At 38.0% G+C, this 25,816-nt stretch overlaps 1 protein-coding gene across 1 annotated transcript in view; it reads left to right on the forward strand.

Annotated features, from left to right (window-relative positions):
- The window catches only part of LOC149082520 (alkaline phosphatase, tissue-nonspecific isozyme-like), a 63,304-nt gene that overhangs the window by 26,367 nt on the left and 11,121 nt on the right, over nucleotides 1–25,816 (forward strand). Inside the window, exons 2-4 of the mRNA XM_089235774.1 lie at nucleotides 8,758–8,978; nucleotides 20,240–20,414; nucleotides 22,756–22,934. Coding sequence (XP_089091900.1) covers nucleotides 8,758–8,978; nucleotides 20,240–20,414; nucleotides 22,756–22,934 — 575 coding nt within the window. The remainder of the gene's footprint in view (nucleotides 1–8,757; nucleotides 8,979–20,239; nucleotides 20,415–22,755; nucleotides 22,935–25,816) is intronic.

Below are 25,816 nucleotides of genomic sequence, written 5' to 3' on the forward strand. Positions count from 1 at the left end.
CGCAAAAATTTCACTTAATTTTAGCGATTTGCAAAGAGAATGAGGCTGAAGAACACCGAACTAAACCGTACAAGGCAAAGCCTTTTAGTGTCAATTGGTAATTTTATCCATCACCTTAAAATTTTAATGCCTTCTAATTTTCTTGTTTTAGATGTCCCAGTTTTTATCGGTTAATTTGCTGTTATATTCCGGTTTTTATAAGGATTTGCCCCGTCTCTCGCTTGTGTTGTTAAGTCACAAAACTTTCCCGCCAACGACCGACCCTGCGCACCGTCGCCAAGAGGCTGTTTTGGCGTAAAGAAAAACCTGTTCCGGAGAACGGGCAGGAAGAAAAAGGGAAAATACAAGTTTTTCCTTTTTCTGGTTCGAACGGCTATCGAGCGAGGTTGTCTTTACCCCGGCTCTGGTATTTGAGACGATGTATAATGAGTGATAAGAGAACCATGCGTTACAATCCAAAAATGTAAAAACCGGGTTTAAAGCTACCGTAAAGGCAGGAAATAAAGTATGGAAATGGGTGAACACCCAATTCTAATGGACTGAATTACGTTGAGTTGTACGGCGAGCCCCTAGGCGTCACGATGGAAAGAGATGACTTCAACCAGGCGGTCCGTCCACTGATTCCGAGCAGATGATGTCCCAATGGTGCGACCACGATCTACCCGAACCTCGTCATCCATGGGTCCTTCCTCAAGAAGTATGACGTGTGGGCGGGCAGAGTGTGGAAAAGAAAGAGACGACGACGAGAGAGAAACGAAACACACGTCTAGTCAGACGAACGACATTTAATACAAGCAAAGAGAATAACTATACTACAGCAGCGGTCAAGTGGAGGGAAAAAAGAAAGTCCCCAAAAGAGGGAAACGTTGCGTATATGGGGAAAGAACATGAATACATACACACAGTAAAAGGGGGAAAATGATATTATTCCAACACCCCCACTTCATTTGAGCCCGTAAATAAACATAACATTACTTAATTTCACAATATCAAGTGCTTTTGTAAATCCGTCGGCTGGGTTGACTTTAGAGTCTATATGTTGAATGTCCAGATGACCTTCACTGATCTTCTCGCGAACAAAATTATGCCTGATGTCGATGTGTTTCACGCGACTGGACACAACATGATTACCGGCGAGTGATATGGCACTTGCGCTGTCACAGTACAAAGTCATGCGTTTGCTGACACAACCTTGCAATTCGGTCTTGAGTTGCTGTAGCCAGAGAAGTTCTTGAACGGCTGAGCTTATTGCCATGTACTCAGCTTCTGTTGTGGAAAGAGCGACCGTTTGTTGTTTCTTTGAATTCCAGCTGACGGCTCCGGCGGCATTGCAGAAGACATAGCCCGTAGTTGACTTCCTGTCATCTTTATCTCCGGCCCAGTTAGAGTCGGTGTAACCAATCAACTCCCCTTCGTTTTTCTGGAACACGAGCTTCTTGGTGAGAGTTCCCTTCAGATAGCGCATAATACGCTTCACGGCAGACCAATGAGCTTGACCAGGGTCGTTGGCGAATCTGCTCACCACTCCTACGGCGTAGCTGATGTCTGGACGAGTTCCTTGTGAAGCATATAGTAAGGATCCTACTGCTTCTCTGTATGGAACCTTTTTCATCTGGCTGCGATCTTTTTCATTCTTCGGCGACATGTCTCTAGTGAGATCTTGATCGGAGGCTATAGGTGTATTGACCGGCTTGCTTTCTTCCATAGAAAATCGTTTCAAGACGTCTTCAATGTATCTCTGTTGGTCCAGAGTTATCACTCCGTTTTTGCGATCTCTGATTATCCTTATTCCGAGTATATAGTGGGCTTCACCTAGATCTTTCATCTGGAACGCCTGTTTCAGCTCCGTTGTGATTCTGTTCTTTTCGTTTTTGTCATTGGAAAGAATAAGAAGATCATCGACATAAACGGCTACGATGATGATTTTCCCGTTGTAGTTCTCAAAAAATATGCACGGATCTGCTTTTGACCTTTTTAAACCCGACTGCAACAATGCCTGACTTAAGTTGTCATACCATCGTCTACTGGCTTGTTTTAACCCATAAATGGCTTTCTTCAGTCGACAGTGTCGTTTTGGAAGATGTTCCGTGTCTGGAAGTTCCATATATATCTCTTCTCCAAGTTCCGGATGGAGAAATGCTGTGACCACATCCATCTGATCTATGTCCAGATCATGCTGAGCTGCTAGAGAGATCAGAAATCTAATGGAGCTGTGCTTCACTGTTGGCGAAAACGTTTCTTCATAGTCCAGGCCATATTTCTGTGAACATCCCTTGGCAACGAGACGAACTTTGTATTTTTCTATGTCACCATTGGCCTTTCCCTTTGTTTTGAAAGTCCAACGACTTTTGATAGGTTTTCTTCCTGCTGGAAGATCACAAAGTTCCCATGAATTGTTGTGAATATGAGCTTTTACTTCAATATCCAAAGCCTCTCGCCATCTCTCTGCTTCGGAGCTGGCCATAGCTTCCTCTAATGTTTCTGGATCTTCACCACGACACAAACTGGCTTGATGCACAATGAAGTCGTCGTTTAAGTGCCTTCTGTCAGGAATACGACTGTAGGTTGGCCGTTCCTCATCATCGCTGTCTTCATCCGTCAATTTCTCGCAGAAATTCCCCGTGCGATGGTTGTCACCTGCTCTCATCACTTCGAATCTCTTGGGCGGGATGCCTTTAGTTGACCTTTGTGAAACACGAACTCGGGATCCGTCACCTCTGGGATCGTCCTCTGATGGGTTTTTGGATCGCTCCTCCTGAGTTTTTATTTCCACGGAGTCAGTAAGTTCGGTTTCACGAACATCATCTTTACTCGCGTCGAAATTGTCGCTTACTTGATGTTCTACACAGAACCTGACATCTCGACTGATTACGACCTTTTTCGATGATTGGTTGTAGCAGCGATAGGCTTTCGACTCCTCGTCGTACCCAAGGAAAATCATTTGTACCCCTGTGTTATCGAGTTTTTGACGCCTCTCTGTTGGTACATGAACGAAACACTTCGATCCAAAAACTTGTAGGTTCTTGATGGTAGGCTTCCTGTTCGTCCACAGTTCGAAAGGAGTTTTGTCCTTTACTCGAGTTAGAACACGATTCATAATGTAGTTGGCCGTCATCACAGCTTCACTCCAAAAGTTCTTCGGCAAGCCTGCATCGATCAGCATACAACGTGCCATCTCGACCAAAGTCCTGTTCCTCCTTTCTGCTACCCGATTCTGCTGTGGAGAATAAGCCGCAGTTAGCTGTGTTTGCACACCTTTATCAGCTAAGAATTTCCTCAAGTTTCGGTTTAGGTATTCACCTCCTCGATCGGATCGAATCACCTTTACTTTTCGACCGAATTTATTTTCAACAAGATTCAGGTACCGTTTTAGAGCATCGGATACGTCCGATTTTTGTGCCAACAAATGTACTTGAGTGTACCTCGAATAATCGTCGATGAACGTGACAACATACCGCTTTCCACTTGGTGTGATCGTTTGCATCGGGCCGCACACATCGGTATGAATTAGATCTAGCGGTGCGCTCGACTCACTCGTGGATTTCTTGGGAAATGGTAGTCTCGAAAGTTTCCCTTTCATGCACGTATCGCAGGACATGTTGATACCACAGTCAATGAGTTTCAAATCATGAACAAGTCCTTCAGCATGCATCTTCTTGATGGTTTCTACATCTCTATGACCCATTTTTCGATGCCATGTGTGTACGCAATTTTCTTTATGTCCAGTCACTGTATTTACTTTATGTAACTGACAAACCCGTAATCTGTACAGATTTCCGACAGAGTCAGCGATACCAATCTGCTTTCCATCTTTATGAATTTCACAATAATCACTATGAAAGTTCACGGAAGCATGATGCAAAGTTAGCTGACGAACGGATATTAGATTACTGACGACATCGGGAGCATACAACACATTCGAAAGTAACACTTTTGTCACCGAACCGTCTACATTTTTCAATAACATATTCCCGGAACCTATGCCTAGCACATGAACTGTTTTGCCGTTTGCGACTTCAATATTATCTTTATACGAGTTATCTAACGACGTAAAAAAATTGATATCGTTACTCACGTGGCGCGTGGCACCAGAATCCACAATCCAGTTTTCCGACCGTATGCCTAGTGACAGCAAGGTATCCTTTTGCTGAGCGGCGCTCACTTCTTGCAAAAGTAGCACTTTATGGAGTTTTTCCTCTCGATGTGGCTTGATCCGAGTTTCATCATTCTTTCGGTGAGGATACTGCCTGGATCCGCGTGTTGCTGCCTTCTTTCGTATTCGGCGATGACCTTTTGCTGGACAACAGCGAACGTCAACTCGGTTTCGGCACGTGTTTCCAATGCGGTGATCATCGGGTCGAAGCTCCTTGGCAGGCTGCTGAGTAGCATGGCGGTACTCCATTTATCCGATAAGGATTCCTCGCCGAGGTCCCTCAGCTTCAGAAAAAGTTCTTGCATGCGGACGACGTGCTCGGGAACATTTCCGCCTTCTTCTAGTTTCAGGGAACAGATTGTCCTCATCAGGTGAACCTTGTTGGTGAGGGTGCTCTTCTCGTGATACTCCTTCAGGGCGATCCACATGTCCTTCGCGGATTTACTATCACGGATGTGAATGAGCTGATCATCCTCGACGGTTAGTCCAATGTACGCTTGTGCTTGGCTGTCGGCTTCCTTCCATAGATCCAGGGTCCTTCGATTCGCTTCACCTGGATCGCTCGATGTCGTTCTCGATGACTTTCTTGAAAAGTTTCTCTTTCATTAGCAGAAGTTTAACCTTATATTTCCAGTTCGAATAGTTGTGATTATTGAGCTTGACAATATTGTCCTTGATGCTTGTATTGACGACATTTAATACAAGCAAAGAGAATAACTATACTACAGCAGCGGTCAAGTGGAGGGAAAAAAGAAAGTCCCCAAAAGAGGGAAACGTTGCGTATATGGGGAAAAACATGAATCATACACACAGTAAAAGGGGGAAAATGATATTATTCCAACATGACGTACTTGGAGTCTTCCGTGCCCCGGGACTTTTCTTAGTATCACCACTCCGGGCTCGCCGTACAACTCAACGTAATTCAGTCCATTAGAATTGGGTGTTCACCCATTTCCATACTTTATTTCCTGCCTTTACGGTAGCTTTAAACCCGGTTTTTACATTTTTGGATTGTAACGCATGGTTCTCTTATCACTCATTATACATCGTCTCAAATACCAGAGCCGGGGTAAAGACAACCTCGCTCGATAGCCGTTCGAACCAGAAAAAGGAAAAACTTGTATTTTCTCTTTTTCTTCCTGCCCGTTCTCCGGAACAGGTTTTTCTTTACGCCAAAACAGCCTCTTGGCGACGGTGAGCAGGTCGTTGGCGGGAAAGTTGTGTTACTTCTCAACACTTGCACACTCTACTCCCGCGAAATACCACTATCACAGTCTCAAACAAAATGACTTGATATTATTATGGACGAAAAGCTCACATTCATAAGGCGAAAGTTCGAGCCGTTAGGCTTTAGGTCTTCTAAACAGAGTCTGTTACGCACGTTCTCTCATGTGCAATAACAGTATGCTTTTTAAACCCTATGATTAACGGTACCCCTCTTTTACGGACGAATGTTTTTGTCCCAACGATGTCCGCAAAAGAGAGGTTTTACTGTATTCAGCAGTTTTAGTGCAACATATTTAAATATTTATAAATGTAAGCATATTCGATATTTACATGTATAAATTTCGTCTCACATTAGGAGCAGTAGAACGCACTCCAGAGCTCTCTGAAGAGGGTAATGTATTTCTCGCTAACCCTGTATATCTAATGCATAAATGCTACTCCGTATTTTAACGATAAATTCCACCTCCTATTCACACACACACACACATCGAAAAACCTACACATATCATATACGCGCAGTGTTTAAACACTAAAACAAAAACATTGTTTCGGAATACAAACGATCGTCTCACATCCTTACGTACGTAAACAAAGGAGCGAGCAGCAAATGCACTGTACAGAATAACAGTTCTGGACCCTCAAAAGCAAGAACGATCTCGCAATGTTTCACCACCGAATAGTATTTTATTTTGCTTTTTTTTTTTTTTTTCACTTGATCCAGGGAATAAACGCATTTGTTTCCCCGGGAATGGGAAAATTGTAGAAAAAAAAACACAAGGGGTGGGGGGGAAAAAAGGATGATCATTTGTATTCTCAAGATGCTGTTTACTGTTTCCTTTCGACTGGATCCTCCCATTGCTAACGATTGAAAAATTCCTTTCGTTTTATGTTACTCATAAATATTTATAGCGGCCCCAGAATAGGGCCTGTATACATCCAGGGGAATAACGATTTGATATCTTATTTCAGAGGGGTTTTTTTTTTGTTTCTTTTACATATCGCATCTTTTATGACCCATGTTGGAATAAGAATATATGAAAGGAGGAGATATATATATATATATTTCTTCTATTGAAGGGAAAGAAAAATAATATATTTTTACACAAATCATATGTTATATTGAAAAGTAGTATAAAGATGAGTTTATCCTGGTTCTTCTTTCAATAGCTGTGTCGTATGTATTTAGCTGTTTTCGAGAAAATATGATCGGGTAACATGTTTTGCCCAATTTCGGTGGAATGTTTATTTATTTCTTTCTTTCAACTGTGAATGTTTCAGGAAATTGAATGTGCGTTATGTTATTTATGAACGGAAGTTAATTTTTTTTTAAACTTAAATTTTTCCACAACCATGTTGTTTATTATACATTGGATGATATTATTATGTTTAACTTTCGCGATGATCAATAAGATGTTTTTACTGATTTTTGTTTTATGTTATCAATGATAAAATATTTTTTTGAATGTGTCCCGTAAATTTGTAAATGGTTTATAAAATTCATGAAAACGGAAAGTTGCGAAAAAGTTATTTTTTCATGAAGGGAGATCTCTTTTGGTACAGAAAAAAGTTTTGTTTTGTTAAAATTTTTGTCGTAAGAGAGCACTGCACAAAAGAAAATCACTGGAAATACGCAAATTAAAGTCCTGTAGAAAGCAGTTATGTACGATAAACAGCTCATTTCTGAATTTTCCTGTTACTCGTGTTTACATAAGGTTTTGATTATGGTGTTACCATTGGTGGATGAAGCGCTGTTGGTGGAATTGTCTTACCTCAGCCATGATTCACCGGCTGAAAATTTACGAACGTTTTGGACACAGAATAGACTGAAGAAAGGTTTGGGACCAGAATTCAGTGATTTATTTTCATGTAGCGTGCTGTATTGACAAAAAATTGCGAACTAATTTTTTTCAGCTTCAAAACAGTTTCCCTTCCTATGAAAAACTGCAAACCGCGTTCAATTTCTATGACTTTTGAAACAAAAAACGAATTTATGGGACACCCTCTATTCAGATTTTTCGGCTCATTCATCGTGACACGGGTTCAAAAAAAAATATTCTGGGCTTTCGGAGTTTATTGTAATGAATTGCATACGTTAATTTTTTTGTCAAAGAAAATGCTCTCGAAAGAACTGGATATAAATTTTTATCGTACAATACTGAAATGTCAAATAATTCGATTCAGAACAAGTTCTGGACATTCAGTAAATGTTTTCTAACACATATTTTGCATAATACAAGAAAATAGTAATTACATGAAGATTGAAGTTCTCATAGTGGAAATGTGTGGTGCTTAACGCAAAGGAGATATGGTCTGTGGAATATCATGATTAATAAAATTCATAACATTTTTTTTAATACTGATGAAACTAAAACTTTTGAGAGAAAAATATTGCTAAAATATTCTTTTCTTATAACTGGATTACTTTTTATTTTCAATTTTCAACTCGGGTGTATCAAGAGATGGACCGTGCACGTAAATTTGAAAAAAAACAAAAAAAACACACACACACACACGCGCGCGCGCGCCCTCACAGTTTTTCGTTTTTTAAATATTTTTAATGATATAAATTTTTCTGTTTTTCTGCATTCGAATATTAGTTCTACCTGCATCAAAAGTATTTTTAATATCTTTTAATATAAACTGCTGGCAATCATTATTTATGCTGTTTTTTTAATTAACATGCTCTTTTCCTCAAAAAACTATGTTTTTTGCCAGGTAAGGAACATTCCTACGAATAATACTTATTCAAATATCTTGAAAATTTGTGTGGCTCTTGGCACTAAAGTGTTACATGTTTTGACGAGAGGAGTTTTTTTAAAAAAAAAAAAGATTTAAAATTTTTTATGGCATAAATTAAAATATGGGTAAGTTTTTGATGATGATGTTTTTTTAGAAAAAGTTGCATGTTATTAAAATTAAAATTCGAAAAAAAAATTAAAATTCTAAAAGCTATCATTAAATTAAATAAAAATATCCACATAATTTAAGGGAAAAATTGAGTGCCTGAAATGACAAGATTTTAAAATTTTTCTCAAAGGAAAGTGATGTTCTCTATAGGAAAACATGGAAAGCCAAGATCGTACACCGACGCCTTTACCGCCTATTTATCCCTGATTTCTTGTAAAAATAATACGTACAATAACGTTCATCAAAATAATACGAATCACGCCAAACAAACTTGCCTTGTATCCACAACGCATTTTTATGAGATCAAATGAAATAAACTGCACCAGATCCCAATTATTTTTTAATAAATTAAAAATTTGCTTTTTCTATGGAATATTATTAGTATTGAGTATAAGAAATTTCATGCAATGTTCAGAGGTCATTTAAAGTTGTTCTAGAATTACTTAACATGTGCTATATGTCTTTATTAGATCGATGGTATTGGTACCAGCAAGCAAGGAGCCAACTAATGAGGAATCTTCAAGACGATCGCAACTACAACGTTGCCAAAAATCTCATACTTTTCATCGGCGATGGAATGGGTCTCACGACTGTCACGACCTCTAGGATTTTAGGAGGCCAAAGGAGAGGTCACAGTGGAGAAGAGAACGAATTGGCCTTCGAGAAGTTCCAGCACGTCGCTCTTGCCAAAGTAAACAAAATTAACTATCACTAAATATTGAGCGAACATTTTTTCATCTTTGCCGAATGGGCCAATGTACCGGAAAAAAAATCTCGTGAAATCAACACACTTATTTCATTAGATATTTACAGAAATGTGCTCCTGTAATTTCAATGTCTGTCCGTGGGATATTCATAGACGGCCACGGAACAAAATGAAGGGGGGGGGGGGAAAGCCATGGCAGTTGCTTAAAGAAGTCACAGAAACCTGTGAAACAACAGAGATGTGAAGCATTCAAGTGAAAAAGGGCGGGAAAAACGTGTAGATACGTTTATTACTCTTTCAGATGATGTGATGTAAGCCTAGAATTCAATTTTGAAATTCATTTTTGAGTATCAAAAATGAATTAAAAATATAAATGTCAGCACATCTGTCATTTTCACGTGAAAATTTTTTTTCGTAATTTTATCGCTAAATTTAATGTAATAAATCACACGTTTCCCGGTGGCACTTTCTCTCAAAAGCCATCTTAACACACCCTCCCTCTCTCAAAAGTTCAACCTTAAGGGCGACCCACTGATGAAATAACAAAAAAGCCATATTCACCACATTTCTAACTCAAAACTTACACAATCTTTTAAAAGCCAAGGCTTAACTCCCCTGAGGTAAAAAGAAAAATTATACAGTGCAAACAATCAACCTATGCATTTGTGGCACCAAGGTTTGAAAGGATTAACCCAATATAAAACTGCACGTAGTCATCTTCCCACAAGACGTAGTTTGACGGGTATCTAGTCAGAGGGGTGTGGAGATTCATTTTATTTAAATTCATCAAGAAATAAATTTAATTAGTAAATATGGCAAGCTCCTGGGGGGGGGGATAAAGACAGGGAGGCACAAGAAAAACTAGTCTGTGGGTGCCATGGACAGAAAAGGGTTAAGAAACACTGCTAAAACATTCAGATGCCATCTCATTTTCAGTCCGCTTTTGAGGGCAGAAATAATATATGGGCTGTCGAGCCAAAACACTTAACCCACCTGTGCGGTATGTGTATGCGTAATCCTTGCAGAAATACGTTTCATACAATGATTCAAGCACAAGAAGCTTTACAATAAAACGTGTGTTGTGTTCTGTCAGTAATATGTTTCGCTGCGCAGAATCCCAAAATTGACAGGCCTATTTAAAAGATGAGTTGAAAAAGAGAACGGGAAGCTGTAAAAATGTAACATTTACTGCATTGTGCCTGGGAAAAAAATAATTTTTTAATCAGACAAAATTTAAAATTAGTTGAAACTTTCTGCAACAAATGGCACTAGTCCGAAACAAAAAAAGCTAAACTATAATGTTTCCAAATTTTATATCCTGATTCGCAGTAGCAACATGGTGTAGTTTCCGAACAATATTCACAGAAACCTGTACACACGCGTCTTAGCCGGGGTGACCTGAATTGAATTCAGAGAGAATCGTAAAATTAGTAGAAAGTGCGTCAACAGATTGGACTGCCGTATTGAAAACAAAAATGCATTTTTTGTTACATAAATTTATTTTTTGATTTAATTAGTTCAACTTTGCATACGTGGATCACAGCGGCATACTTGCAATTAGAAAAATTATTCAAATAACGTGTGGACCTCAGATATGCCATTCATATTACAAGTCGTTGAATAGTTATTATGATAAAAAAAACATTTTATATGGATAACCCTGTGCTCAAAAACCCAACTACAAAGTTGTGGCCCTGCCTCCCCTGAGGCTGACAAAAAAAATTCCACGTTTCTAAGTGCAATATTCGCTGAGATATTTTTGAATTTAAAAAATAGAGAAAAATTGGGGGAAAAACAAGATAGATGAAGGGAAAAAGCATTTTCCGTGAAATTATGCTGTTTTTTTCAAGGCTCTACAGTAAGAGCTGTTTCATCTTTTTGATGTGCTTGGCAACTCGGCTCAGCGGGCGTGGTCTCGAAACTGCTGTGTGACGTCACGGCCAGCTACTTTCTACTCGCCGAAAACATCGGCTAACAAAACGTACTGTATTGAAGAGGAATATTTCAGGTTTTAGATGCTCTTTTACTGTTTTTAAGTGAGTGATCTTTCGTTCATAGTGTTGTTTTAGTGTCATTCGTATGCACTGGTGGTATTTTATAATATTTTTTTTTGTGATTCTTGTGCAAATTCATATTTGTGAAATGATCAAATATAAATACTTGTGCGACTGCAACGTGCAAGAACAATTCTCGGAAGACAAAGAAACTTGGAATTCATGTCACTTATTATACTTTCTTTAAAGACCCAGAGACTTGCAAAATATGGGAGTTCAAATGTAAGAGGCTTGATCGAGTAAACTGTAAGTACGCTCATATTTGCTTCCCATGTTTTTATGTTGCAGTTGCATTGTAGCAACGAAGTCCAAAAGCTCTTAATAAACCTACACCTAATGCAAATTGAAAAAAAACAACAGGTAATTCAAAAATTATTAAAAAGTTCAGAACATAACTGAAGTTATGTGTCTCGAATTGGCTTTCAATCAACCTAATAAAAGTTGACGTACGTGATTCAACTGAAATGGATCCAAGAAAAATATTCTAAGTGGAAGTTACCTGATTAGCAAATGCAAAAACTTCTTCATTTTAAATGTTTGCAAGGATGAACGAAGCAAGCCATTAAATAAACATTATACAAAATTGCCACGTTTTCAAGACAAATAAATTCAATTGACGAATTGAATTTATTTGTCTTGAAAACGTGGCAATTTTTGTATAAATTAAAACCAGGCAAAGTTTCTAATTTTTGTGATAAATAAACATTAAATACCAATGAAAATAATCGAAAAGAATTCAGTAAAATGGGCAGTACAGTGACTGTGCAAACAACCATAATTAACAAGGTAGCAAAGCGGGCAGGGTAATGACGTCACGCGGGACGTCAGCAGGTACAGGTGCTCTTAGAAATGCCGAATTTCTTTTGTTGGTCTCAGGAGAGACAGGACAACAATTGGGCTTTTGAGTGCAGGGTGTCCATAAAAAAATTTAATTTTTTTTTGTATTGACTATACGACCTCTTGCAATATGAATGAAGTTTCTGAGGTTCACATGTTGTTTGAAAAATTTTGCTAATTTGAAGTATGCCTCTAGGAACAACTGGTTCTCCAGTAAATTACGGTGCCAGCTGTTAGCTATGTACCCTGTATAGAGCTATACATGCGCGTGAGTTGTGTACAAACTTTCTATCTAATCAACTTTAGAATGGCAGTAGGGAGAATAAATTATCAAATATAACCTAGTTGTGACTGACACACAAACGCAATCATATCGGAACTACAAACTGGAAGCTAATGTTCTTTTCAAGTATCCGACGGAACTAATTATACCAAAGAATTTCTCTCCAGTGAGTTCGTTAATATAAATGAATATGAATACAAGCTATGGCCTTTAAATATTTTCTACCTAATATATATGGGCAGGATATGCAAATCTTATATATTGGAATAACCCGTTTCGTATGTATGGGGCATATACGTAGAGTATCCAATTAAAATGATAAGACAAGATTTCTCAAGGGCGACAAGTAGCTAAATAAGGATTTAATATTTAATAGAGACGATTTCTTTAGTGTATTTTGCTGTGTAACGAGAAAAGATGACTCGGAAGGCAAAACAAAAAATAACGGAGTGTCTTATGATGATTTTAGGGGAAAAAAAAGTACCGCATCTGTGTGTGTGTAAAGTAAAGTAAAATAAGTTTAAAATAAAGTAAAGCATCTCTGAGAGATGACTTATTTGCATATCTCAAAAGAAAGCAAGGAGTTTACATTCATATGAATGAAGTAAAGCGACTTGCACTTGTTGAGTGTTGTCATAAATTCATGATTTCCATCAAGTAATGAGGATTAACGAAAACCGAATGGAGATCACCAACGAGAAATACCTCTTAGAAATATGCTTGCACGCATCTGTATGCGTGATCTTATGCCATAAAACTGATGGATTTATCGGATTAATAGAAAATTGGGTCGAAAGTTTATTTCATCGTCGATGAATGAAATAATTTTTAGTTAATGAATTAGAGTTACATGAAAAGATGAGAAACCAAGTGACACACACGCTCTGTCGCACAGGCGATGTAAGTTTTTAACAATGTGTGGCGCTGCGATCGTCACGAGAAAGCGCGCGCGTCCGTGGAGAAAGAAAAGAATTATTGCTCCTTCTTCCGGCGCTCGACAAGGTTGTAACACCTCTGTGTGAATAAATTTCTCTTTATCTATTTTGTCGTTTTGTGAACCACAGTTTGGTGACCCGGCATCGAACGATAACGATGTCCAATCCATCGGAGCAACCAACGATGCCCAATTCATCAGAGCAACCACCTGCAATGTTCCGAGTCGCTGTCAAAGCCCCACCGTTTTGGGCCAAACAACCTCATCTATGGTTCAAGCAATTGGATTCTCAGTTCCTGGCGAGTGGAATTACCTCCGATGCCACTAAATACCACACAGCCGTTGCAGCCATGGATACGAGTGTTTTGGCACATGTGAGTGACCTCATCATGAATCCACCGGCGGCAAACATGTACGACGCACTAAAAAGACGCCTCCAAGCTGAATTTGCTGAACCAGATGAGCGACGCTTACAACGTTTGATGTATGAAGTCGAGCTGGGCGATCGTCGACCTTCGGCGTTACTCCGAGAAATGCGGGATCTGTCCAGTGGCCGTCTCAGCGATGAAATACTTCGAAGTCTATGGATACAACGGTTACCATATCAAGTTCAAGCAATCCTCTCCACAAGTTCAGAAACGTTGGAAAAGTTATCGGAGATGGCAGACAAGATCATCAGCGTCAGCGGCAAAGCAGAAGTACAGAATATTTCACCAAATCTCGATCACCCACAACAACTTGACGTGCAGCAGCTGACTGAAAAAATAGAGACATTGACATTGCAAGTTGACGCGCTACGTCGATCTCGAGAACAACGCGGAAACCCTCAACGTCCTCCCAATCGAAACCGCCACGAAGGTGCAAAATCCATGAGGTTTCGAAACGATCTCTGCTGGTATCACCGTGAATTCGGACCCAACGCCCGTAAGTGTGTGCAACCATGTAGTTTCTATTCGGGAAACGACCAAACCGACAACTAATGGCGACGAGGGAGTCGGTTTCATTCAGCAGTCGCCTTTTCATCGCAGACCCACTAAGCAAGCTTTCGTTTCTCATCGACACTGGTGCGGATATTTCCGTAATACCCCCTTCTGCAGCTGATAGAAACAAACCACAGTCACTACTCACGCTTACCGCGGCAAACGGTTCTACAATAAAAACATACGGAAAGAAAATGATAAAACTAAGTCTCGGATTAGCAAAAACTTTTTCATGGGTGTTTACCATTGCTGATGTATCCCGACCAATAATCGGCGCCGATTTTCTGAAAAGATTCCGACTCACGGTGGATTTGGGAAACCGAGTTTTGGTCAACAACGGGGGTGAACGGTCTACAACCGGAACAACTGTTTCTCCAACTGTTTCCCCTGCAGTAACTGTGACATGTGGACATGAGATTTTCCACAATCTATTACAAGAATATAAAGAGCTCATGGAAGAAACATCAAGTCCAGTGCAAGCAACACACGAAACGGTGCATCACATCGAAACTACAGGAGTACCGGTTTACGCGAGAGCCCGTCGATTAGGCCCGGAGATGCTGCGAGCTGCCAAAGCTGAGTTCGATAAAATGATTACCATGGGTATATGTCGCCCTTCAAATAGTCAGTGGTCCAGTCCCCTCCACATGGTGAAAAAATCCGACGGTTCGTGGAGATGCTGTGGCGATTATAGAGCTCTCAACGCGAAGACGGTTCCTGACAGATATAGCATTCGGAATATTATGGATTTCACTATGGATCTGCACGGTAAATGCATCTTCTCTACCATAGACTTGAAACGCGCTTATCATCAAATACAATTGTCTGCTTCCGATGTACCAAAAACTGCTATTGTCACCCCTTTCGGACTCTTTGAATTTAACGTCCTCAGTTTCGGGTTGCGAAACGCTGCGCAAACGTTTCAGCGCTATATAGACGAAATATTGCGAGGACTTCCATTCTGTTTCCCTTATCTAGACGACGTGTTAATTGCATCTTCAAACCTTGAAGAGCACGTCGGTCATGTGCGTGAGGTCTTGAAACGTCTGTGTACACACGGATTAAAAATAAATATCGACAAATGCGTGTTCGCATGCAGCTCAATCAAGTTTCTAGGACATTTAGTCAACTCTCAGGGCATTAAACCGCTACCAGCCAAAGTCGATACCATTGACTCTTACCCAAGACCCAAAAACAAGGCAGAACTTCGCCGATTTGTCGGTATGGTTAATTTTTACCGTCGCTTTTTACCGAAAGCGGCTGCGATACAATTGCCACTGCATCTAGTACTTCGAAATTGTACGCGTCATGACAAAACACTTATTACCTGGACACCAGAGCTCATTAAAGCTTTCGATGACACAAAACTCGCTGTTAGAGAAGCAGTTCTTTTGACACATCCGAGGCCCTATTCCCCAATTGCACTCGTGACAGATGCCAGCAACATAGCTATCGGCTCAGTGGTACAACAACGAGTCAATGATAGCTGGCAGCCGCTCGGGTTTTTTTCCCGCAAACTGAGTGATACTGAAAAGCGATACAGTGCTTATGACCGCGAACTTTTGGCAATTTTCGCATCGATCATTCACTTCCGATATTTACTGGAAGGTAAACCTTTCACGGTTTTCACAGATCATAGGCCGTTAGTGTTCGTTTTCAATCAGAAAGCCGACAAGCTTTCTCCTCGACAAATTAATCAATTAAATCTAATTTCTCAGTTTACAACTGATATTCGTCATATCGAGGGAAAAAGCAATGTGGTAGCGGATGCTCTCTCGCGAGCAGGAGTTGACCTACTTTTTCCTTCTTCCATGAATTACGACCTCATCGCTGAAGCACAGAAGAATGACCTTGAACTGAAGCAGTTGCTTGACGGAAATATACCATCTTCACTCGCTCTTCAACAGCTCTCTTCCCCATCTGGAAAAACACAACTTTTTTTCGATACCTCGACATCTAAACCACGGCCTTATATTCCTAAACAATACCGTTGGGAAGTGTTCAAAATTATTCATCAACCTGCGCATCCGGGTGTTAAATCCACTGTTAAAATGATCATCGACAGATATGTATGGCCGAACATGAAGAAAGACATCCGACATTGGGCTCAAGCGTGCATCGCCTGTCAGAGGTCAAAAATTCATCGTCATACCAGCCCTCATATTGGACAGTTCGTATCTCCATCTCGACGATTTAGTCACGTGCACATCGACATAGTGGGCCCGCTTCCATTATCAGAAGGTTATCGCTACTGCCTCACTTGCGTAGATCGCTTTTCAAGATGGCCCGAAGCCATTCCTATAGCAGATATTACTGCTGAGACTGTTGCTAAGGCTTTCATACATACTTGGGTTGCACGGTTTGGAGTACCAGAAGTGATCGTTACTGATCAAGGTCGACAATTTCAGAGTGATCTATTCCGATCTCTCGGCAAACTACTGGGGATCAAACAAAATCGTACCACTCCATACCATCCGGAAGCGAATGGTGCCGTTGAAAGGTGGCATCGCGTCCTTAAAGCAGCGATCAAGTGCCATTCATCAACAGATTGGGTGGCAGTATTGCCAATCGTCCTTCTAGGACTAAGAGCGGCATACAAGCCGGAACTGGAATGCTCCACATCTGAACTGGTATATGGTGAACCTATCAAACTCCCTGGCGAGTTCTTCTCAGCTTCCACCACAGACGTCAATGAAAAACAGTTGCTCACTGAATTACGACAACACTTTTCGAAAATTCGACCTGTCCCAGCGTCTCACCATAATAAATCCAAAACGTTCATCCATAAAGAACTTGATCATTCCACTCATGTTTTCCTTCGCAATGACGCTGTCAAGAAGCCATTGCAGTGCCCATATGATGGCCCCTATGAAGTGGTCGCAAGGCGCAATAACACTATCACCATCAAATGCAAAGGAAGAAACGTATGTGTGAACATTGCACGAGTGAAACCAGCGCACATTGCCACTAACAGTGACAGTACAAACAGTGAACCCATTGTGACCCGTTACGGCAGAGTAAGTCGTCCCCCGAATCGTCTCATTGTATAAGTGCATTCATAATCCCGTCCTTATATGTGTATATATATTTTTTTCTTTCTTTTGTTGTCAATAATTAGTTCGTGCGATCCGCACTGGAGGGGGGGTACTGTGGCGCTGCGATCGTCACGAGAAAGCGCGCGCGTCCGTGGAGAAAGAAAAGAATTATTGCTCCTTCTTCCGGCGCTCGACAAGGTTGTAACACCTCTGTGTGAATAAATTTCTCTTTATCTATTTTGTCGTTTTGTGAACCACAAATGTATCCAATCCAACAAGCATTTCAGCAAATGAATTCAACTATATTTTTAGCTATTTTACCGCACGTCAACTTCGAAATATCGATATACGATAATCTCCTACCGTTGGAGTGAGTAAACCTCTTAGAATTTACATACAGAAGCTGAGGGATGGTCGCCTAAGCTTCTGTATGTAAATAACTTATATTCTACGTTCTTCCACGTTCGAACCCATGGACACTGGCAGAACCCTTCATATTGGAAGACGGGAATCTTACCACTGCACCACTTGGTCGCTAGCAATGTTTAGCTAACACGCATTAACTTTTAAATTATCCATTCAAAAATTTTAGCTAATGCATTCAATAAGCGCATGAATTCGAAAAAATTTGAATTGTTCATACATCAATTTTAGTTAATGCAAAAGTTTTTAGTCAAAATGAGTTCAATAGTTTTATCTAATGCATTCAACAGTTTTAGATAATGAATTTAATAATTTCCAACTAATTCAATAAATAATTTCCAACTAATTCAATCAATAATTTCCAACTAATTCAATCAATAATTTCCAACTAATTCAATCAATAATTCAATCAATAATTTCCAACTAATTCAATCAATAATTTCCAACTAATTCAATCAATAATTTCCAACTAATTCAATCAATAATTCAATCAATAATTTCCAACTAATTCAATCAATAATTTCCAACTAATTCAATCAATAATTTCCAACTAATTCAATCAATAATTTCCAACTAATTCAATCAATAATTCAATCAATAATTTCCAACTAATTCAATCAATAATTTCCAACTAATTCAATCAATAATTCAATCAATAATTTCCAACTAATTCAATCAATAATTTCCAACTAATTCAATCAATAATTTCCAACTAATTCAATCAATAATTTCCAACTAATTCAATCAATAATTTCCAACTAATTCAATCAATAATTTCCAACTAATTCAATCAATAATTTCCAACTAATTCAATCAATAATTTCCAACTAATTCAATCAATAATTTCCAACTAATTCAATCAATAATTCAATCAATAATTCAATCAATAATTCAATCAATAATTCAATCAATAATTCAATCAATAATTTCCAACTAATTCAATCAATAATTCAATCAATAATTTCCAACTAATTCAATCAATAATTCAATCAATAATTTCCAACTAATTCAATCAATAATTTCCAACTAATTCAATCAATAATTTCCAACTAATTCAATCAATAATTTCCAACTAATTCAATCAATAATTTCCAACTAATTCAATCAATAATTTCCAACTAATTCAATCAATAATTTCCAACTAATTCAATCAATAATTTCCAACTAATTCAATCAATAATTTCCAACTAATTCAATCAATAATTTCCAACTAATTCAATCAATAATTTCCAACTAATTCAATCAATAATTTCCAACTAATTCAATCAATAATTTCCAACTAATTCAATCAATAATTCAATCAATAATTTCCAACTAATTCAATCAATAATTTCCAACTAATTCAATCAATAATTCAATCAATAATTTCCAACTAATTCAATCAATAATTTCCAACTAATTCAATCAATAATTTCCAACTAATTCAATCAATAATTTCCAACTAATTCAATCAATAATTTCCAACTAATTCAATCAATAATTTCCAACTAATTCAATCAATAATTCAATCAATAATTCAATCAATAATTCAATCAATAATTCAATCAATAATTCAATCAATAATTTCCAACTAATTCAATCAATAATTCAATCAATAATTTCCAACTAATTCAATCAATAATTCAATCAATAATTTCCAACTAATTCAATCAATAATTTCCAACTAATTCAATCAATAATTTCCAACTAATTCAATCAATAATTTCCAACTAATTCAATCAATAATTTCCAACTAATTCAATCAATAATTTCCAACTAATTCAATCAATAATTTCCAACTAATTCAATCAATAATTTCCAACTAATTCAATCAATAATTCAATCAATAATTCAATCAATAATTCAATCAATAATTCAATCAATAATTCAATCAATAATTCAATCAATAATTTCCAACTAATTCAATCAATAATTCAATCAATAATTTCCAACTAATTCAATCAATAATTCAATCAATAATTTCCAACTAATTCAATCAATAATTCAATCAATAATTTCCAACTAATTCAATCAATAATTCAATCAATAATTTCCAACTAATTCAATCAATAATTCAATCAATAATTTCCAACTAATTCAATCAATAATAACAGTTTTTAGCCAATGAATCCAACAGTTTTTAGCTAATGAATACAAGAATGTTTTGCTAATACACTCTACGCTCGATATAACGGTCCGTCCGAAACGAACTTATACTGGGAAGTTCGTCTTTTCGAAAGTAAAACATGTATGATAATCGTTCTACGAAAACATTTTGGACTTATTATAGCGGTAGAACCTGCATACTCATTAGATGGGACAGGGGTACATCGTTGAGATTACTATAACGACCATTGTGTGATGGAATGATCGCTATAACTTAAGATCTTTATAACGAGCGTCAACTGTACAACAGTTTTTAGTTTACTAATTAAATTTTTTTAGCTTATTAATTGCACTTTCAGGTAACTAATTAGATGTTTAGCTAATTAATTGCACTTTTAGTTAATTAATTGAATTTTTAAGTGATTAATTTAATATCCTTAGCTGATTAATTCAAATTTTTAGCTAATTCATTCAAATTTTTATTAGCTAATGAAAAAGATCCATTTTTTAGTTAATGAATTTATGTGTTTAACGAATGAATTCATGTGGCGTACTAAAAAGACAAGTATTTTTAAAAATAAAAAAATAAGATTTGCTATTCACATCCTCCTGCAGACTTACAACACAGACAGTCAAGTTGGTGATTCCGGTGCATGCGCGACAGCCCTTCTTTGTGGAGTTAAAGGAAGGTTCGAGACGGTTGGACTGGACGACGGTGGAAGGTTCAATAACTGCCACAGTAGCTTCGAATCTAAGATTCCTTCATTGGCTGATTGGGCTCAGGCGGAAGGTAAGAGGCTTTATTTCAAAGGAAATCTTCGATACAAACCACAACTTCTATTCATTAGCAGAAAGGAAAAAAAACATATCTTAAAAGAAATTCTAAAGTTCAGCCAAATGAAAATTGTTTTTAAATCAATGGTAATTTAATGTTGAAAGGAACGGAAACCGATAGAATCATGGAGAATTTTGATCGTTTTTTTTTCAGGAATGACTTCATATAGATCTATTTAAAACTTGAATTCAAAAAGCTATATATCAGGTGTGGGATTAAGTACAGGGTGGTTATAAAAAAACAAACTGATACCGCTCAGACGCATGTGGCGCCCATTCTGAAGGAGGTATTTTTTTGAATTTGGTGTAAAGGATGTATGAACCATGAGGCAAAAAAAAAAAAAAAAAAAAAAAATTCAATAAAACAAATAGTTTAATTTATGACCACCAGGTGAAAACTTAGTGATTTTCACAGAAATTACCTTTCTCCCGCGGTCCAAATGATGTGTACAGGGTGATGCGTTCTTAGGGCGACAGACTCAGAGAGGTGATATTAGGCATCAAGAGGACCAGAAATTACCACACAACATGGTGGTCGGTGAAAATCACAAAAATACTTATGAAGGGCGTGACGTCGAGTGGGACAAGAAAAAAAAAGAATAATACATACTTGAATAATAATAATAGTTAATGAGAGTATGGTTACAACACAGCCTGTGTGGTGCACAAAGTAAAGTACACTACAAAATAAGTACAAAAAAGCAAAATAACAGTGCAAATATCATCTACTTAACATTATGATTACAATACAGACTGTGCAGCACAGTTCATTGTCAGAAAGTAGACGAAGAGAAATGATTACAGGAGTTATTGACACTACAGGCTGTGTTGTAATCATATTGTCGAATAAATGTTTTTTGTAATTATTTTATTGGCCTTTTTGTCCCACTCGACGTCACGCCCTTCATAAGTATTTTTGCAATTTTCACCGACTAAACGTGGTTTGCGATACCATGTTCTACGGATATTTTTGGTTCTTCTTGATGCCTAATATCACCTCGCTGAATTTGTCGCCCCTTCAAGGCAACACCCTGTATATCAAGTTTCAATGAAATGCGTTTACTAACAAGTCGGAGTACTGTCAGTATAATTAAACTGACACTACTCTGACCTATCTAGAGTCCGTTATTTCATTGAAACTTGGTATATACGTTATTTGAACAATAGGAAAGAAATAATTGCCACAAAAAAAGGGCCACTTTGTTGCCTGGTGATCAGTTTTAGACCTATCTTTAGATTAATAGGTTGTTGTCCAACTTTATCAAGATCAACCAAAAAAATCTATTTTTAAATACAATAATAGCCGTGATATTTGAAATCAAAATAGCTAAAAATGAGGTAAAAAACATTCTATATCAACGGAAAAATTCAAGACAAACAGCACGAAAATTCCCAATTGTTTTTAAAATTACAGTTTATTTGAGATTTTCAAAATTCTGAGATGCCCCATACGCTAACTTTCAATGAGCAATATCTCGGTGAATATATATGTTACTGCCAAAGCCCAAAGTTCGGCCAATTTGCGAAATGGCCGAGAGGTTAGGCCGAAGTCCGATTTTCAGAAATGATTTAGGCTTTAAACGACGAATTTGCTGTGGCCAGTGATCTCTGGCCGAAATTCGATGGGCCGATGAAAGACGGTGCGGTAGGCACCAAATCTATTATTTTCATCACCAAAGTGTGATACATGGCTGCACATAGTAGCTCCATGTGACGGCATAAAGAAAAAAGAGAAATTTAAGAGAAAAACTATTTATAGTTGGTACATATAGTTTTCTGTCAAATTTAGAAAAAAAAATGATTACCGCATCGTCACTGCGGTTTGAGGGTTGCCATAGCTAACGTGGACATAATCATCACGAAAAAATACGCCACCTTGGCGATGACCCAAAATCATGTATTTTGTTATAGGAGTTTAACCAAGAATCTCCGGCCACTTCGCGAACCGGAAAATCTCGGACTTTGGCAGTAAGTAACATACACACTTAAAACATGATTTTTTTTTTTTTGGGCTCAGTGATACAGGGCAACAGCTTTTCAATTAGAAGTTAGATAACAGAGGGACCGTATAAAAGAAATTTTGTGTCTCAGTACAGATACGGCTCTTAGTGAAATAAATGATGTACTTATATCTAAACTGCTCACGCTATTGGGATACCTTTTTCTAATTAAAGTATGTTTCTGCAACTGACCGTCCAAAAGATAAATGGTATATGTGGACTTAAATATACACTCTATACTGTGTTTATAATGTATATCGTGTATCATTGTGTTTTCTCTGCATCCGCATTTTTAAGGGAAATCGACAGGACTTGTAACGACTACAAGGGTGACTCACGCAACTCCCGCCGCAGTTTTCGGTCACGCTGCCAGCAGGTACTGGGAAAGCGACGACAAAGTCCCCAAAGAAGGACGAGAGACTTGCAAAGATCTGGCGAGACAACTTATCGAAAATGATCCCGGCAGGAACATAAACGTTAGTTAACACAAAGTATTACATCCAATGCAATTTAAGGTTATTATGCGAACACGTAATTATCTAAATTCCCGATCAAAAAATAGATTGATAACAAAATATCATGTAAAGAGATCCTAGTTCTAATTCAATTAAAGTCTTTTAAATGATAGTTACTAATATATTGTCACTATACACTAATACAATTCAGTTAGTTTTCCACTTTATATTTCGCAATAAAAATAACATCGCAATATCACTGAAAAACGTGAAATGATAAGCAATGGAATTGATTAGAAGTATTTTTGTGAAGATGTCTGGCTATATGAAATACGCAACGACGTTCAACGATTCGATACAGTTCGTTGTACATTTTAGTTTCGCTCCATTATTGCCCATTTACTTGAGGGATAACAGTATTATAGCGAATAAAGGGATTACCCGTTATATTTCAGCGAGATCGTTTACAGCGGAAACTTCCCGTTATCACGTCAATATCACCAATCCAACCGAGTATCATCGAGATGGAAGCTTTACTTGAACAAAGTACATTTAATGTTGTTATGCTTACTTTTCCGTTGTGGTTGTAGAAGAAAGTACTAGCACTTCCATCCCACATTAAGTATTCTCACGTAAGAGCTGCTTCTGAAGGAATCTTTGAATGAGCCGATCACTAGTATGAATGCCTGCAATGATGGCAATAACAATCATTGAGACGGAACTATATTCATTGAATGTTAATTTCGAGGAGCGAGAAGAAACTCATAAAATTGCCAGTAGGTAACGATCCAATTATTAGATTGGAGTGGAAATCGTCTCTAGAACATCCTTAATGTATACTAAAACTTAAACCATCTACGACACGGCGCGTAAAACCTGAACTTGTAAGTAAATTTTGAGTTATCATTGAGGTGGTCGTGTGAATACCAATTATTACGATTTGAAATTCACTCTGTAATCTATATTCATACTACCACATATGAAAGGTAAGAGTTAATCCTGCCTCAGTACGGCAAATGGCAAAATTACGTGCTTTGATTTAAACTTTGTCATCCAGATCGAACTATCCAAGTACGAAAAGAGTTTATAAGGAGGCTGGCCATGTACGGTCTAATTCTGCGCACTTATACACTTTAGGGAAAGAAAATGCCAGTCCTTTCTAGTTTAATGTTAGAGAACTCTCCAGGACTACGAAAGGCTGTTGATTCGATTCCCCACTGAGGCATGTGAATTTTCTTACCGAACTCCATGTTCTCTTGGTATCCAGTCTTACGTACTTTGTCTGTTCAGCGGAGTATGGCATCACCTCTCTTTCTCTCACCAGATTAGACTTGCTTATTAATCAACGTTATATGTTACATGATCTGTGTCTATAATCAGTAATGTTCCAGACGAACTACTGCGGTGGCGTATGGGCATCGTGCTGGACTCTCATCGTGTAGATTCAGGTTCGAACCCCATTGTGGTGGTCGTCTGAAGTTTATTTTTGGCAATTTTCAAACTCCGAGCCGGTCTCCCATTTGTAAAGGGCAGTCCAACACAATGATACTTACGTAACATGAATATTCACGTATTTACCATCTTTAATTCAAAATATGAAACACAGACAGCACCAGCAAAAGAACATGAGACAAGCGCTTGACAACTTTGACAACATAAATACGTTAGGGCCATGTATGCTCTCACACAACACGTTCCGACATGATTCGATTCGTTAGAAATTCCACAGAGTGATGTGTACGAGGTGCATGTACGGCTAAGTAGTAGTAGTACCGCGTTTACCGTATATACTCGTGTATAAGCCGAGTTTTTTTTGTGGAAAAAGTCATTCCTCAAGTAGGGGGGGGGGGTCGGCTTATACTCGGGTCAGTTTTTGATGAGAAAATATCGACCCCCGCAATCAGTAGTCATTTTTGTAGCAGTGTTCGAGAAACCGGCATTATTGGTATGGGAGATGTTCAAACCCCAGATAATGTCAAAGACGAGGCAAAGAAATCGAAAACATCATTGGCTTTGATACCAGGTGGGTTAACGTCGATTGTAAAGCCTTATGTGAGCATCAACAAGCCTTTCAAAGACTATTTGAGGAATTTGTGGATCGAATGGATGAGTTCCGATGATAAAGAAACTACAAAAGTGGTGCCTTGAAGAAACATGACATCTGCCTAGTGTGCCAATGGGTACATGAGGCGTGGAATTCTGTTTCCACCGAAATTATCATCCGGTCCTTCGAAAAGTGTTGCATTAGCAATGCGATGGATGGAACTGAAGATGACATCCTCTTTGAAAGTGGCAATGGCGATGATAGCCCAGATGAAGATAAAAACGAAAGTGCCGCACCCACATGATGATCTGATGGATTACGATGAGTTTGGAGACTCAGAAGAAACGGATTAAAAAGTTTGAATCATTTTCTATCGTAAATTTTCGTAAGCTATTAATTTTGCATCAAAATATAAGAATTTGTTTTCTCTGAAATGCGCGGATTTTTTGGCGTCGGCTTATACACGGGTTTTCAATTTATTGCGGTTTTCGTGGTGCTGAAGTGGGGGGGGGGGGGTTTGACTGATATACGAGTCGGCTTATACATGAGTATATACGGTACTTAATTTTATTAAGAACCGCTTACACACACATGTCATTCGCTTACGTTGCTGGCTTTTTTGAAACAGGTAAAGTGATAATTTATTATTGTATCTGAATATTCTTTCGGTACAATGCACACATACTAACACACGCATAGACAAGTTTTATGCAATGCGCTTGTGTAAACTTAAGGCGGTCTCCTACCTTTTAACATGGTAAAAAACTTTCTTATGTAGAAATATTATTACAAATGTTATTTACCCATTGATTTATATCAAACTTTTACCACATATATTTGATTGTATATGCCATCATAT

The sequence above is a fragment of the Pholcus phalangioides genome, unplaced genomic scaffold (assembly GCF_987345545.1).
Source record: "Pholcus phalangioides strain wild (caught in Gottingen) unplaced genomic scaffold, Ppha-v1.0 ptg000009l_1, whole genome shotgun sequence".
Taxonomy (NCBI): Eukaryota; Metazoa; Arthropoda; class Arachnida; order Araneae; family Pholcidae; genus Pholcus; species Pholcus phalangioides.